This window comes from Lissotriton vulgaris, chromosome 7 (genome assembly GCF_964263255.1).
Source record: "Lissotriton vulgaris chromosome 7, aLisVul1.2, whole genome shotgun sequence".
In the NCBI taxonomy this organism is placed as follows: Eukaryota; Metazoa; Chordata; class Amphibia; order Caudata; family Salamandridae; genus Lissotriton; species Lissotriton vulgaris.
The window spans coordinates 17,696,370-17,711,707 of NC_141695.1; the positions used below are offsets into that span (position 1 = coordinate 17,696,370).

Genomic DNA, 15,338 nt, shown 5'->3' on the forward strand with positions numbered 1-15,338 from the left:
CAGCAGCTGCCCATAGCTGATCAACTTGTGACTTATCAGTTCCAGGTTTGGCAATGGGTCGGCCATTGAGGGCAGCGTCTGCGGACATGAGAACCTCCTCTGTGGGCTCTCCCTGGATCATGGCGTGAAAAAACTTCCAGCTTGCTTCTTAAGCTACTTCAACATGTCAATGGATCTGTCCTTTGAGCGACCTGCCACCATCGCACAGGGTAGAGGATGTGGTCAAACGGCCAGAGCATTCAACCTCAAATCTGGGGAACCGGGTTCAAGTCTCAGCAGGGACACTCAACAACCTGTGATTCTTAGCAAATCACTCAGTCTCCCCGTGTCTAACAAAACATGAATGTGTCTGTAATGCAACAGGTGCTCATTTAAAACGCTCCGATACCTTGGGGTCTAGTTCGCTCTATATAAAACACAATTTTTAAAAAAAGCACAACCCACTGAGCATTTACATGAGTAAGCTATGCGTTATGTAACACTCAATTGGTGAAACGGTACAAAGAATATGCTTAGATCGCAAACCTTCTTTCACTCTTGATCAGAGGTCTTCAAACCTTTTCGCTTTGAGCCCCCCTAGACAAGATGTTTTGAAGTCAGGCCCCCTCCAAAACTTTATGAGAAGGATTGGAGGAGCGGGAGACATGAGTGTGAGCATGGGGGTGGGGTTTATGAGGTCAGTGTAGAAGGATTGGAGGAGCGGGAGACATGAGTCTGAGGGTGGGGGTGGGGTTTATGAGGTCAGTGTAGAAGGATTGGAGGAGCGGGAGACATGAGTCTGAGCATGGGGGTGGGGTTTATGAGGTCAGTGTAGAAGGATTGGAGGAGCGGGAGACATGAGTCTGAGCATGGGGGCGGGGTTTATGAGGTCAGTGTAGAAGGATTGGAGGAGCGGGAGACATGAGTCTGAGCATGGGGGTGGGGTTATGAGGTCAGTGTAGAAGGATTGGAGGAGCGGGAGACATGAGTCTGAGCATGGGGGTGGGGTTTATGAGGTCAGTGTAGAAGGATTGGAGGAGCGGGAGACATGAGTCTGAGTATGGGGGCGGGGTTTATGAGGTTAGTGTAGCGCTCTTGGGATTGGAGGAGCGGGAGACATGAGTCTGAGCATTGGGGCGGGGTTTATGAGGTCAGTGTAGAAGGATTGGAGGAGCGGGAGACATGAGTCTGAGCATGGGGGTGGGGTTTATGAGGTCAGTGTAGAAGGATTGGAGGAGCGGGAGACATGAGTCTGAGCATGGGGGTGGGGGTTATGAGGTCAGTGTAGAAGGATTGGAGAAGCGGGAGACATGAGTCTGAGCATGGGGGCGGGGTTTATGAGGTCAGTGTAGAAGGATTGGAGGAGCGGGAGACATGAGTCTGAGCATGGAGGCGGGGTTATGAGGTCAGTGTAAGGCTCTTGGGATTGGAGGAGCGGGAGACATGAGTCTGAGCATGGAGTCGGGGTTTATGAGGTCAGTGTAGAAGGATTGGAGGAGCGGGAGACATGAGTCTGAGCATGGGGGCGGGGTTTATGAGGTCAGTGTAGCACTCTTGTTTCTGTCGCTTATAGTCATTCGCAGTCAGGGCCTGATTTAGATCTCGGCGGACGGGTTACTCCGTCACATTGATGATGAATATCCTATCCGCCGAAATATAAATTCCAATATATCCTATGGAATTTATGTCAGTGGACGGGATACCCGTCACCGTTGCGACGGCGTAACCCGTCCGCCGAGGTCTGCATCAGGCCCTAACTCTGAGACTCATAAAACAGCAAATACAGCAAACAAACCCAGGATTTGACCTACAAACACTGCTCCCCATAATCGGGGTGTTGGGAGCCCCTCGCACTCCAGGCTCCAATGCAAATGCACCTCCTGCACTGTTAATAACTGAGTCCCTGAGAAGCAGGCTATCACCCCTGCCTCTCTCACACCTTCCACACCTTCTCCACAGTGTCACTCCACACTTGCAACAGGCTCTCTGTCCCTTCACTAATGACAGCGACTGCCCTGCAAAGCGGGCTGTATCCTCTGCCGTTTGTTAAGAACAGGGCTCCAATCTTGCCCCCCTCCATCTTTGAGTCTAAATTATGTTTCCTCCGTTGAGCCATTCCTCCGAGGCCAAAGCCACACTGGCACAGCAAGCGTGCAATGGGCAATAATGCAAGCAAAGGAGGATAGTAAAACCACGATGATTGGGGTTTAGTCGGCTTCTCATACCATGGGGCCCCGGAGCCACTGTACCTGCAGCACAACTACTTTCTGCCCCTTTGAGTTAAAAAATACCCCCAAAAAACAGCAAGAGTGACCTGGGCTCTAATGCTAGCGAGAACAATGGGCCCTCGCTCTGATTCTTTGGAGTTAGCAGACATACTTGGGGTACAGTGGTCACTTACACCCTTGGCTCCAGTATCTGTAGCACTAATGACAGTGCAGCAGGTGCAGTTGCATTGGGGCCCAGGAGTTTGAGGGTCACAACACCCTAATTACGGGGCGGATTTGTCAGTCAGTTACGGGTTTAGTTTGCTGTACTTGCTGTTTTATGAATCTCACATTTAGGGTTGAAAATGAGCTACTGAAAAAGTACCACTGAATGATCTTATAAGCTTCACTCCCTGCACTCAGCCAAATTTCTCCTGCCCCCCTCTTCCTAGAGGGCATTTCTCTGATGAAGTGGTCTCTGTTCATTTGTAAACACAAAAATGAGCCCACATATAGTGCCCCCTCTTCTGGGCCACATCTTTTACACTCTGCACCTGAATGTGACTCTGTTTCTCCGCTGTCCTGCCACTCTCTGGACTCACTTTTTACAAAACCAACTTTCCCTGAACGGTTGATGCTGACCTTGAGTTGCCTTTGTTTGAAAGCAAAGGTCATGGTGGGGTCTAAAGAGCTAAAGAAGAAAAAGGCTTCTCACCAACCTTTAATTGATGGAGTGCATTAAAGCTTGATGGCTACAAAGATATATTCTTTTTTAAGAGGTTATATACGTGTGTCATTAACAGAGTTCCACAGTAAATGAAACACTGCATTTCTAAGTTTGCCAGGAAACTACATTGGCTTCCAGTCGAGCATAGAATCACCTTCAAAGCGCTTTGTATCACTTTCAAAGCACTGCATGGCCAAGGTCCAGATTTTATTAGGAATAGCTTTAATTGGTACATGCCAGGCAGGTCGGTCCCTTCGATGGGCATCTGCTAAATTTGTAGCAGTTCCCAGGTTTCATCACTTGTATTGGGGAGGCAGAAGCTTTGTGACATTACAACATTTTACCAACTTTGCTGGCCTATAGGAAGGCCTTGAAAACTTGTTTTTTCTATACAATAATTCTCACATTTCGGGGCATTCTTCTTCCTCTGTAAACTCAGCTAGCTCCAAGATGCCTTTTAGGTATTCAAGCGCTTTACAAGAAATAATAACAATTTCCTAAAATGTTATCTCTAGGTATAGTCTGATTACTTAGTGCTAAAATATATATTTTGAAAGCACTTGTTTTATCTCAAACACTACTTCAGATGTGGTGTTACAGCTAGAGCAGCCGACTTTCGGACTGGGGAACCAGGTTTGAGCCCCGGCCTTTGCTCAACATTTTGTAATTCTGGGCAAATCAATTAATCTTCCAGTCGCCTAAAAAAATAAATGATAGTGACATATTGCCATATAACTGGTACTCATGTGAACGCTCCAATACCTTCCTGTTGTGCCCAAACTATACTGCAAATAAATAAATAAATGGTGTCAGTCTAGCTTATATGGAGTGTAATACTATTTTAAATGAGGACTTACAAACACACAGTGCTTTCGGTCACAGGCTGGGATCCCATAGGAGAACCAATACATATGTCATTATTCCACACAACACCAACTAGGATTTAGTTATGTGCCTTTCTGGTCACACACACACCCAGACATCTGCAGTGAGTGCATTTACCAACTGAGACTGTTAATTTCTCACTGATTATTTTTTTTTAGTTTTATATAGTGCAAACTTGACCTGAAGGTACTGGAGTGCTTCACATGAGCACCAGTTACATTACACACAGTCACGTTCATTTGTTTAGCACAGGTAAATTACGTTTTTTGCAAAGAATTATAAAATGTTGAACTTGCATTTATTATTCATTTCACTGTGCGCAGGTTACTTTACAAGCAGTTACGTGCAGAAAAAAATAACAAAATACTTACATATTTGTCCTTTTTAGCCAATCCTTTGACCCTGCGATGACATTCAATGACCTTTGCCCCCATAGCACTCCGGATCAAGAGCACCCATACTTTTCATGCACTTCAAGATTTGTAAATGAAGACAGCCTGGAAACCCACCAAATAAAGAAGGCAGCACGTCTAGGCGCTCTTTATTTACACTTCTTTCCTGGGACATTCGTCCCTTTTAGAGAATTGAGCCACGGACCCTCAGGGGTCACGCCCCACATTTTGAAGACCTCTCCTCTAGATGAACACACTCAAGAATTCACTCCTGGATAAGGGTTTATATACTTTTATTGAAAGCTAAAAACCTATCCTAGTGCACACAACTTGTATAGTGGTAACTGTAAAAACAATGAGGAAAGCAGCCAATATCTTTACAAGCAAAGAGAAAAGAAGGAAATATTGAAACATGATAATTAAAAATCCAGCATATATTTTAGAATGTGAGAAGTCAGTTTACCAACCCCTCCTGCATCTGCCTAGGGTAAACTTAGTACTAGAGGGAAACCCTATGAAGTCATATTAGATAACCTGCCTGGAAGCGACATCCGTATACCTTGGCAGAACAAAAAGAGTTCTGTTCTAGGCGGCAGAAAGAGTTACAGTCCACGTCCTTCAATAAGCTGCACTCAGATGAAATGTGCAGAGCAGTATCCGTTGAAAGGGAAATCGTTGATATCACGGTCTCAGCTGTGCCCCAGCAGCACCTCCTCGTGTCTGGTCCAACGCCCTCTCAGGGTACAATACATGTTCAAAGCTTTCATAACTTTATGTGCAGAAATTGTTGTAAGATCATGTTAAAATACAACTAGCGCTTCTGTCTCCTCTCTGTCTCTTACGTACTTCTGTTAGAATTTATGCGCAATTTGCTAAAAGTAAATAACAGGGAAGCCAATGTACCAATGTTCAAAAATCATCTAGAATCACTTACTCGTGTAATCAATATTATCACAATATCTCAGAGCAAGCATTTCAGTGGTGTATGATTAAAGCATTTTCATTTAAAGCCATAGATTGTGAATAACTGAAGCTAAAACTAAATATCTAGAACAGCCAATATATATGAAATATATAAAAATGATCACAGAACGGCTTGAAATCTATCATCTTTGCGGACGACATCCTTGTACAGCGCCCAAGTTTAGTTTTTTTAGACTTGATTCTTGAAGATGCTGTTCTGCATTATGAGGAATAGAAAACAAATTCAACCTTCAGTTTTCCATCCTATACTTTGTAGCTTTTAGATGCTTTGTCATTGCTTCATTTCCATATGTTGTTTCTCATGAGAAGTCAGATATCTTTTCTGGCTAAACCCTTTCCCACATTCCGTACACTTGTAACGTTTATCTACAGAATGTATTCCCTCATGTTTCAAACGATCTCCCAGGTGGTTAAATCCTTTTTCACATACAGTACATCTGTAAGGTTTGTCACCAGTGTGCGTCCTCTGATGCACAGTAAGTGTGAATGTACGGCTAAAGCTTTTGTCACATTCAGTGCACTGATACGGTTTTTCCCCTGTATGCGTTCGTTCATGTCGGATTAGAGAAACTTTATCACGGAATCTTTTCCCACATTCAGTGCACAGACAAGGTTTCTCGCCTGTATGTGTTTTTTCATGTTGTGTAAGGTGGGTTTTGGTAAAGTAGCTTTTCTCACATTTTGTACAAAGATGTGTTTTTTCTCTTCCTGTGTGTATTGTTTTGTGCAAAAGTAGACTTCCAGATTGACTATAACTTTTCCCACAGTCACTGCATCGATACGGTTTTTCACCTGTATGGATTCTCTCATGAATTTTCAGTCTAACAGTAGAACTAAAACGTTTACTGCATTCTGAGCACTGATAAGGTTTCTCCCCAGTATGTGTTCTCTCATGGATAGTAAGCAGTCCTTTAGTAATAAAGCTTTTCTTACATTCTGAGCACTGATACGGTTTCTCACCCGTATGTACTCTTAAATGGCGTTTGAGACATTCCTTACGCCTAAATCCTTTCCCACATTCACTGCAAACATGTATCTTTTCATCCATGTGTGTTCTTTTATGGACAGTGTTGTTTGTCCTGTATTTTTTTAACTGAAATATTTTTTCACCTGTGTGTTTTCTTAAATGTTTCTTCATCTCACTTTTCAGATAACATCTTTTATCAAACTCAGTGCTATGAAAGGGTTTCTCACCTGTATGGATTCTTTCATGGCCTGAGAGAGAATCCTTTGCCTGGAACCTTTTCCCACATTCACCGCACTGAAATGGCTTCTCTCCTGTGTGTATTTTTATGTGAACTTTAAGACCTCCCATCTGGCTGAACCTTTTCCCGCACTCAATGCACTGATGAGGTCTTTGCCCTGTATGTGTTTTCTCATGTTCTGTCAGATTGCCTTTAGTAGGGAAACTGAGTTGCATTCAGAGCACTGGTAGGGTTTCTCACCTGTGTGTGTCCTCTCATGAATAGAAAGTTGCCCTTTCTGGCAGAAGCATTTACCACATTCAGAGCACTGGTATGGCTTGTAACCTGTACGTGTTCTCTCATGGTATGAAAGGTGGGCCTTTGTACTGAACTTTTTCCCACATTCAGAGCATTGGAAGTGCTTGTTCCCTGTATGGATTCTCTCATGGACGATAAGTTGGTGCTTTAACCTGAACCCTTTGTCACATTCAGAGCACTGATATAATTTTTATTTAGAGGCATTTTCTTGTGTTTAGGAATGTCTGTAAACTCTGGGTAGTAAGCTCTGTCCACAGAGGATAGTACGCTCCGACACCCTAGGAAACTTATCGATCTCTATGGTTTGTGGCTAAAAGGCTCCGAATGCTGAGGCTCTGTTAGATGTGGATAGTAAGCACTGTTGCCCTTGGACAGTAAGTTTATCAACTGTACACAGTAATCTCATTTGATTGTGGATAGTGAGTTCTGCCAACGGTGGATATTAAGCTCTTACTTCCATAGTAAGCTCAATTAACTGTCGCTAGCGAGGTCTCTACATTATGTGTACTGACAATTTATAATTCAAATGCTTATCTACCGTTTAGAACTCCCTTCTGGTTGTGATATTTTGTACATTAGCCCCCAAATAGTGTTTATTTCAGTAGCAATTCAATCAGGTAATGGGAGAAAAATATAGAGTTCCAAAGAGTCCTTCATTCAGTAGATTTGTCTTGTCTCGTGGGTGGTTCTCATGATGTGACCACGCATTTGACGGATGATTCAGACCATCTTCACATTCTGTAACTTAAAATCTCTCCGTTCTTGATTATTTTCAGACTGCGTGTGCCTTCTAATATCGTTTCTGGTGCATTTTCACATGCTTTTCATTACATTTTTAGCAGTGTCATTCTTCACGTGATATAACAAAGGCGTCACTGTATCAGTTTCTGCTCAAGCTTTAATACCTGTTGGTTTAAAATAGTTTCTCCATTAGTTTCTGCATTTACAATAATACACAAATAGCATTAATAATCTTATCTTGTAAACTATTAAGACACTGTGTACAAGTCCCTTCCCTCATAGGAACACAGGGGCAGAAGGGGCTTGAAAGTCTGTGAAGGTAAAGAAAGTGAATCAATTAACAGTTATTGCCGGCACAGCTGCTCTGCCTGGTCTGCTCACGGTGTCGGGCAGCTAAAAATCAGATTGCAGAATGACTAATCTCATGATAATAGCATGTTTGGACAACAAGATCCAGACCAGTAACATATCTGAGCCTTTGCTAAAGAAACGTTATGGTATTTATGGTATGATTTGGGATTGGAGAACACCACCACAGTAATAAGATGCAGTCACATCATAAAGAAATAACTTCTATGCTATTAAAAAAAGTACATAAACACAGAACAAGGGGACCCTTTTAGTCAGAAGAGACCAAGGGTAGTAGAAAGTTATTAGAGACAGCGGTCCCTTTCAAGAAGAATACATCCATATAGCCACAAAACTACACTCAGGATTGGGTCTATTCCTGTCCAAATGAATGTTATTAGGATTTATTAAACAAAAATAAAACATAGAACCAATACATTAACAAAGTGAGCAGGACGTGATGGGGTTTCTGGAAATCAACAGATTTCCTTACCTCAGGCATGTAACTTAAAGTGACTTTTAAGTGAAAATAGGAAATAACAGTCACAGTAAAAAGAACATCTTGTACTCCGTACAAATCATAAATGAAGGTAAGAGTTAAGACGTGGTTGTCGACGATGTTTCGATCCCCAACAATGGTTATGGGATCATCATCAGGACTAATGAATCAAAAAATGCCTGAGAAGTTGCCTGAATAAGGTAGGGGAGGGGGTAAGAGGGATAAGGGGGGAGGCGAGGGTGAGAAGAGGGAAGGTAAAGGGAGAAAGAGTTATTAGGGAGGTAGGGTGACTGATAGGGGGTTGGCACTTACACCAGTGTGAGCAATAATGAATTAAATGCGGGTTACACATTCCATGCTGGGGACCCAGTGTGGTGAGTTGCAGGCAGCTCAGTCTAAACTCATATGCAGAGTTAGGTGAAGGCGAGGCAATTTACGCATACATGATCCAAAGGTGACACTTATATCATGCAATAGGAGATAAGGAGAAGGCTCTTTCTATGGATGCAGTGAATGAGAAACGAGAGGAACGATGTCCTAACCAAGGGTGATAGATCCAGCGCAGACTTCGAGGTTCCTGGTAAATTGTCAATTGGGAGTCATGGAGAGGATCAATGGACTGGCTTGAAACCAACAAGATTTTGTCCCATCTCAACCCATTTGCCCTGAACGTTTTGGAGTGGAGAAGGTAAATAGATCTTATCTTTTTAATTTGGAAAGGATATGAAGAATCTCTTATTCAGTTCCAGGAATGCTTAAATGCCCATTGTAATGGTCTTAAATTTACTTAAAATCCACCAAGGGAACCTCCTGAGATTCCACCGAGCTGCACTGCCACGACACGACATCATTTGAATCAAATGAATTAAGTTCATGTGCTTTACTCTTTGCTTTTTTTCTTTAATTTTAAACTATTAACTTTCATCCATGCTTTATAGTTCAATTCATTTTATTCAATCGTAATCTTTGGTTCACCGATTTTCTAAAAAGGTTTCTAAAAAGGTTCAGGAGTCCATGGTAGGTTCCACATGCCATAATTTATTTACATCCACCCAATGCATTTCGGGAACTTATTCCCTTCGTCAGGGGCATCTACGAATACAAATATAAACATAATTCATTCAATTTTAAAGCAACATGCTACATTGTATTTTAAACAACTATCCTCTATAAACTACCAAATGCATGTAATTCTGTGAACATTAATTGCAACATTATAGAAAGTATATGTATCCCATTCCTAACACATATGGCTTTTTGTTGCCCCTTCGTCGTTCTCTCATAATTAACTAGGCTTTTAAATACAAAAGTGCGTCCTGCCTTTTCACATGACGCTCAAAATCATTATTTTAACCAAAAAATCGGACTTGCAGATGCTAATTGCTTTGCGCTTACCGTGACATGCTGGTTAATCCAAGTAAAAACAATTAAATCTTCCTAACATTCTTTCTCGTATCGTATAGCAACGCATGTCCTCTTGAATAGATTCAAGTGAAACTCTGTATTAAATTTACTTTAACATATGGCAAAAAAGAGACGGCCTTCCTTGACTTATTAATCATAAGTACAACAATAGGCTCTACACCACCCTCTACCGCAAGCTAACTGAGAAAAACACTCTACTTGTCTACAATAGCCATCACCCACGGGCATTGCGAGATTCCCTAACTTATTCACAATTCCTGCACATCAGACGCAATTGTTTCCATAAAAAGGACTACTTCAGAGAAGCACATAATCTCTTGAAAAGGATAACTAATAGAGGCTATCCACGAAACTCGTCAAGAACTCACTCAAGCGCACGAGGTACTGTCCTTGTGAAACACTCCTGACCCAAAAGCTAGAAACTGTGATGAGAAGACTGTATGTGTCACCACATTCACGCCGATTTCTAATTCAGTCAAGAAATGTATTTTAAAACATTGGCCTGTACTCACTGCTGGAAAATTGAAATTAGAACCGCCTTTGTTTGCCTTTAAAAATAATAAGAGCATAAAAGATCTCTTAGGGCAGCTCTGGCAACCAAGAAATGACGCAGACACTCACAGAGATATGGGGCCTCCCTACTACACGGGGCCACTATAAATGTGGTAGTTGTAGTGTTTGTCATTTAACAACTGATACTAAGAAATCTGCGTATGCAATAATTGATGTAACCTTAACCAATTACTCCAATAGTAACACTCAAAATGTTATATATCATATGCAATCACATGCCCATGCAATCTAATCTATATTGGGCAAACTACGCAAAAAATCAGAATCAGAATATGCCAACACCGGAGCCGCCAGAGATGCCAAACGCCCAATGCGCCACTTGTGGAACTTTTCACCATCCAGGGGCATACAGAAAACGACCTGCGTTGGCAAGTAATTCATGTGACCCAATCACCACCCAGTATCTCTGACAACAGTGGTATCCTAAACAAGAAGGAACTTGAATGGATTTTATGCACAGACAGTCTCCATACTGAATTAAACCGCATTGAGGACTGGACTAACCTGATCGAAAGAGTAGAATGACTTTCCTCTCCACTTTCATGACAATAAGGCTATTACACCATGATTACAAACATTGGTGAACCACCAATTTGTACCTAATGTAACTCTACCTATATACTTATGTCCTAATTCAATTAGCCACACTTTATTAGTCCTATGCCATATCGTGACACTTATATGCTCTTGACTGGTTTTGAAGTTGACTAATGTTGAATCAGAATGCTACACAATGTTCTAATTTTAATTGGGTCACTCTGTCTTGATCTCATGCAATATCATTACATTTACATGCTGGTGAATATCTGTATATTCTACTACGGATGAATGTGAATGGCTCACCCTTTACTCATTTCCAAACCCCGCTCTCTGCGTATCCCCTTCTCCGCTTTACCATCTAACAGCGTACTTCACCCATCATGGCACCCACCACTAGCCGGGCTAAAACAGGTTAATGCTGCTCTAGCTATTACGCTAACGCGCATGCGCACAGTCACGCGTTGATACTTAATCGACCCGCGGCGTAAGCACTCATCGTTCTATCACTTCCGGACCACAATCCTCGCGGCCATTGTGCAGGTAAGCTTGTTAGCTTTCACTTTCCATATACCAGCTGTCTGCAGGACCTCGCGCCTCACTTCAGCCAGCGCTCGTACTTCAACACTTTCTCTCCCTTTTCCACCCCTCGGGCCTCTCATCCTTGGATTCATTCCCTGGCTTCGGTCTCCCCGAACGTCGAGCGTGGTAAGTACAGCATGATACCACATACTTGTTTCCTCTACAGCCCAGCTAGCTTCACAGACCCTCATGCATTACCAATCTTTTTTTGCAGCTATCAGGCGCTGCCAGTACCTATCTACCCCACCTACGGATCTAGTTCGGGTTGAGACCTTGTTCTCCCCTAAGACCTTATCTCGATAAACGCTCTCACGCTTTCACTACATGTTTGGTTTTGTGACCTCTGGTGCCTCTGTCGTCTTCTTAATCACCCCCTTATCTGACCTTCCTTAACCAGTCGACCTGCCGCACACACACTAGCCGCCCTGGATAGGACATTGATGCTCTCCACGTGACTCTCAAATGACAATCAACCAGGAATCTCAAAGTCTGCACTGGATCTATCAGCCTTTAGTTAGGACATTGTTCCTCTCCACTTGTATTGTGTCTCACACACTGCATCTATAGTAAGAACCTTCTCCTTATCACCTATTGCATAATATAAGCATCACCATCGGATCATGTACGCGTAGATTGCCTCGCCTTCACCTAACTCTGCATGAGTTTAGACTGAGCTGTCTGCAACCCACCACACTGGGTCCCCAGCATAGAATGTGTCACCCGCAATTAAATCATTATTGCTCACACTGGTGTAAGTGCCAACCCCCTATCAGTCACCCTACCTCCCTAATAACTCTTTCTCCCTTCCTTCTTCTCTCCCTCCCTTCCCCCTCTTTATCCCTCTTACCCCTCTCCCCTACCTTATCCAGGAACTTCTCAGGCATTTTTTAATTCATTAGTCCTGATGATGATCCAATAACCATTGTTGGGGATCGAAACGTCGTCGACAACCACGTCTTAACTCTTACCTTCATTTATGATTTATACGGAGTACAAGATGTTCTTTTTATTGTGACTGTTTTTATTTCCGATTTTCACTTAAACGTCACTATAAATTACATGCCTGAGGTAAGGAAATCTGTCACATCCTGCTAACTTTATGTTAATGTATTGTTTCCATGTTTTATTTTTGTTTAATAAATCCTCATACCATCCATTTGGACAGGAATAGGCCCAATCCTGATTGTAGTTTTGTGGCTATATGGTTTTAAAAAAGTACATCAAAAGACAGACATGATATGTGAGAACTATTGAGAAGAGTGATATGTGGTGATAGCGGTCCTTTGGGATGGCATCTCTCCGAGCGAGTGAAACAGCATTTTCCCTGGTCAGCGGTGAATGTAGGTGGCTCCCGACCTGTGGGTGGAAGGAAGGCAGCTCTCTTGATCTGCTACCTCCTTGCACAGAAGTTTATTTACTTTGCTGCAGCCTTGTTGCAAAAAAGAAGCCTCTGGCACCAGTAGAGAGGAAAAGCAGCACAGAATGGGCTTAAAAGCAGCTTAAGATGGAAAAGACCTCATGAAAGAGGCTGGGATCTCGGGCATCACCCAAATATTGAACAGGGACCCATAATTCCCACCTCAGCAAGAGGCCAGAAGGAAGGGGACAAAATAAAGTCCCCTTGATAAACCGCCCACAAAGCGCAGCTGAAACTGAGCTGGAAATCTGAGTTAGATAAACACCTGGGCAGAAATGAATCTGGCACTTGTGACAAGGGGCCTCCCAAGGCGGAATCGACAGAAAAAGAAGAAATTTTCCTAGAGTAGGTGCTGGTTCACTGCAAAACCACAGGGTGCCGGAAAGTAAAACAGCAAGCACCCTCATCCCTCTCCCTCCAGACCACATTGTACAACTAGCAGAGTTACCAACATTGGGTGAAATTAAGGTACAGAAAAATCTGTCATCAGGAAGCGAAGATGATACAGGTGCTGAAAAACCAACACCAGTAGATGCCAAACTGAAAAGAATTCTTGAAACACTCACGTCTATAAAGAACGTATTGGAATCCAAACATGGGAAGTTGTCTGGCTGCGTCAAAGAGACCGAAATGACTATATCACCACTGCAACCATGGAGGAAATTGAGGGCACATTCCAAGACCTCACAGACTGTTTTTCTTGAATAAGCAGAGGGACATGACATGGTTTAATTCCTCAAACAATGGCTGGAAACTTAAGTTGCACCCCAGCAGACTACCTAGTTATATACCTCGATAGAGCGGTGGTCTAGCACAGAGGTCTTCAAAACATTTTGTTTATGGGGTCTTAAAGTTAAAAAAAAGTTTGAAGTCAGACCCTCCTCATCAACATTTAATGGATAGGATTAGGCAAGTGAGAGGGGCAGGGCTTATGAGATGCCGCTGCTGGAAGTGGAGAAAGTGTCTGTGGGAATCCATACATGGATTCTTGTCGAGGAGTACCTGAAAGCAGAGGGGACAGAGTCTGGGTCACTGAGGAGTGACCAGGAGCTAGAGGTCATTCAAGGGGGGCAAGATGGCGGCCGCTTAGGACGGCCGGGCAGCAGTGAAACTGGAGAGATCCCGGCTTTAACATTGTGCGGTAACCAGGACTAAGAACCCACATCCTCGCAAAACCCGTGAACTGTAACCAGAGCACTGTAATCGCTGGAGGGGAAAAATCGCCGTATGCTTCTCACCTGTCACCAACCGCTCAGGCGGCTTCTGCGGGAGCTGGCGCGGGTTGCAGGGAGGATTACGTCGGGAAGCGTGGCAGGGGCAGGTCTGCTTGCGGAGCTCACAGAGTTTGCCGAGTGGAGGCGGAGCTCGCGAGGCGGGCGGCGTTTGCTTCTCGGGAATCGGCAGAGGCAGAGACTTTCGAGATCCACGCAGACAAGCGCGCAGTTGCAATTAGAAGGCAGAAAATTACGGGGCACTCTGGAAGCAGCAATAAAGACTGTGGAAAGCGATTGGGACGACAAAGCATGTGGTAAGGAGCAGTTTGGGGACAAGGAGAGGAGGAAAGAGATCATGGCCCCAAAAATGAGCGCCAGTGCCAAAGCAGCTGCGAGAAGAAAAGCTGCTGCTGAACAGACAGAGTTAGTGTCTGAAAGGGAGGTAGATGGAACTAAGAGGAAAAATCTAACATCCCCCACTAAGAAAACAGTACAGCAACAAGGAGCAGCTAAGATTAATCATGGTACTACCCCAATCTCGAATATTTTCCATAAAATAAGTAAAGAGAAAGAACCTTCTAACGAGTCTCTGGAGGAGGGGATAATGGAGGGTGGCAGCCCAAAAGGGAAAAAGATGGCTGCACAGAGAGTAGATTTAACTGCTCAGATCATTGATTCTGCAAATGAAGAGGAGCATATGAAGGAAAAAGCTGAGGTAGTGGAAGAAACTGAAATAACTACAAATGCTATCCCGAACCCAGAATCTGATACTCCCCTCCTAGCGTTGGAAGAGGTGCCTGAAGAAGAGCCTATTGAAAGTACAGATGATAAGAAAGAAGTCCCCAGTGAGGCTTTCTTTTCAGTCTCAGAGGGGGGGGAATGGTCAGACGAAGATGAGGGCAGCTTGGATCGAGAGGATAGCGGTTCAGCCACCGATAGTGAACCTGAGAAGGAAGAAGACATCCCTCCAACAACTGCTGTAAAATCTAATATAGTACCAAGAATGTATGGACAGAGACGAGATCAGTCGGTGACTAATTCCCTTTCGGAGAGCCCTGGAGGGGAGGCAGCGCAAATGTCTCTTCTGGAGGTGATACACCAGGAAATATTTGCACATAGGGAGGAGGCTCGACAGGAAAGCCTCAAATCACAGGCTGCGGTCAGGAAAATACAAGGAGCGGTAAGAAAATTGACAAAAGTATATACGAATTTGGGAGAGCGTGCCACCAATCTAGAAGAAAGAGTGGTCTCGACAGAAGCAGAGACGGCAGCTGCTTCTAGCAAAGTAGATCTACAAGGGGAACAGATGATTGATGTACAGTGGAA

At 43.5% G+C, this 15,338-nt stretch overlaps 1 protein-coding gene across 1 annotated transcript in view; it reads right to left on the reverse strand.

The window, feature by feature from the left end:
• Positions 1 to 4,466: 4,466 nt before the first annotated feature.
• Positions 4,467 to 15,338, reverse strand: part of LOC147700535 (uncharacterized) — a 59,171-nt gene continuing 48,299 nt past the window's right edge. Inside the window, exon 3 of the mRNA XM_086929692.1 lies at positions 4,467 to 7,581. Coding sequence (XP_086785818.1) covers positions 5,446 to 6,594 — 1,149 coding nt within the window. The 5' untranslated portion in view covers positions 6,595 to 7,581 and the 3' untranslated portion in view covers positions 4,467 to 5,445. The remainder of the gene's footprint in view (positions 7,582 to 15,338) is intronic.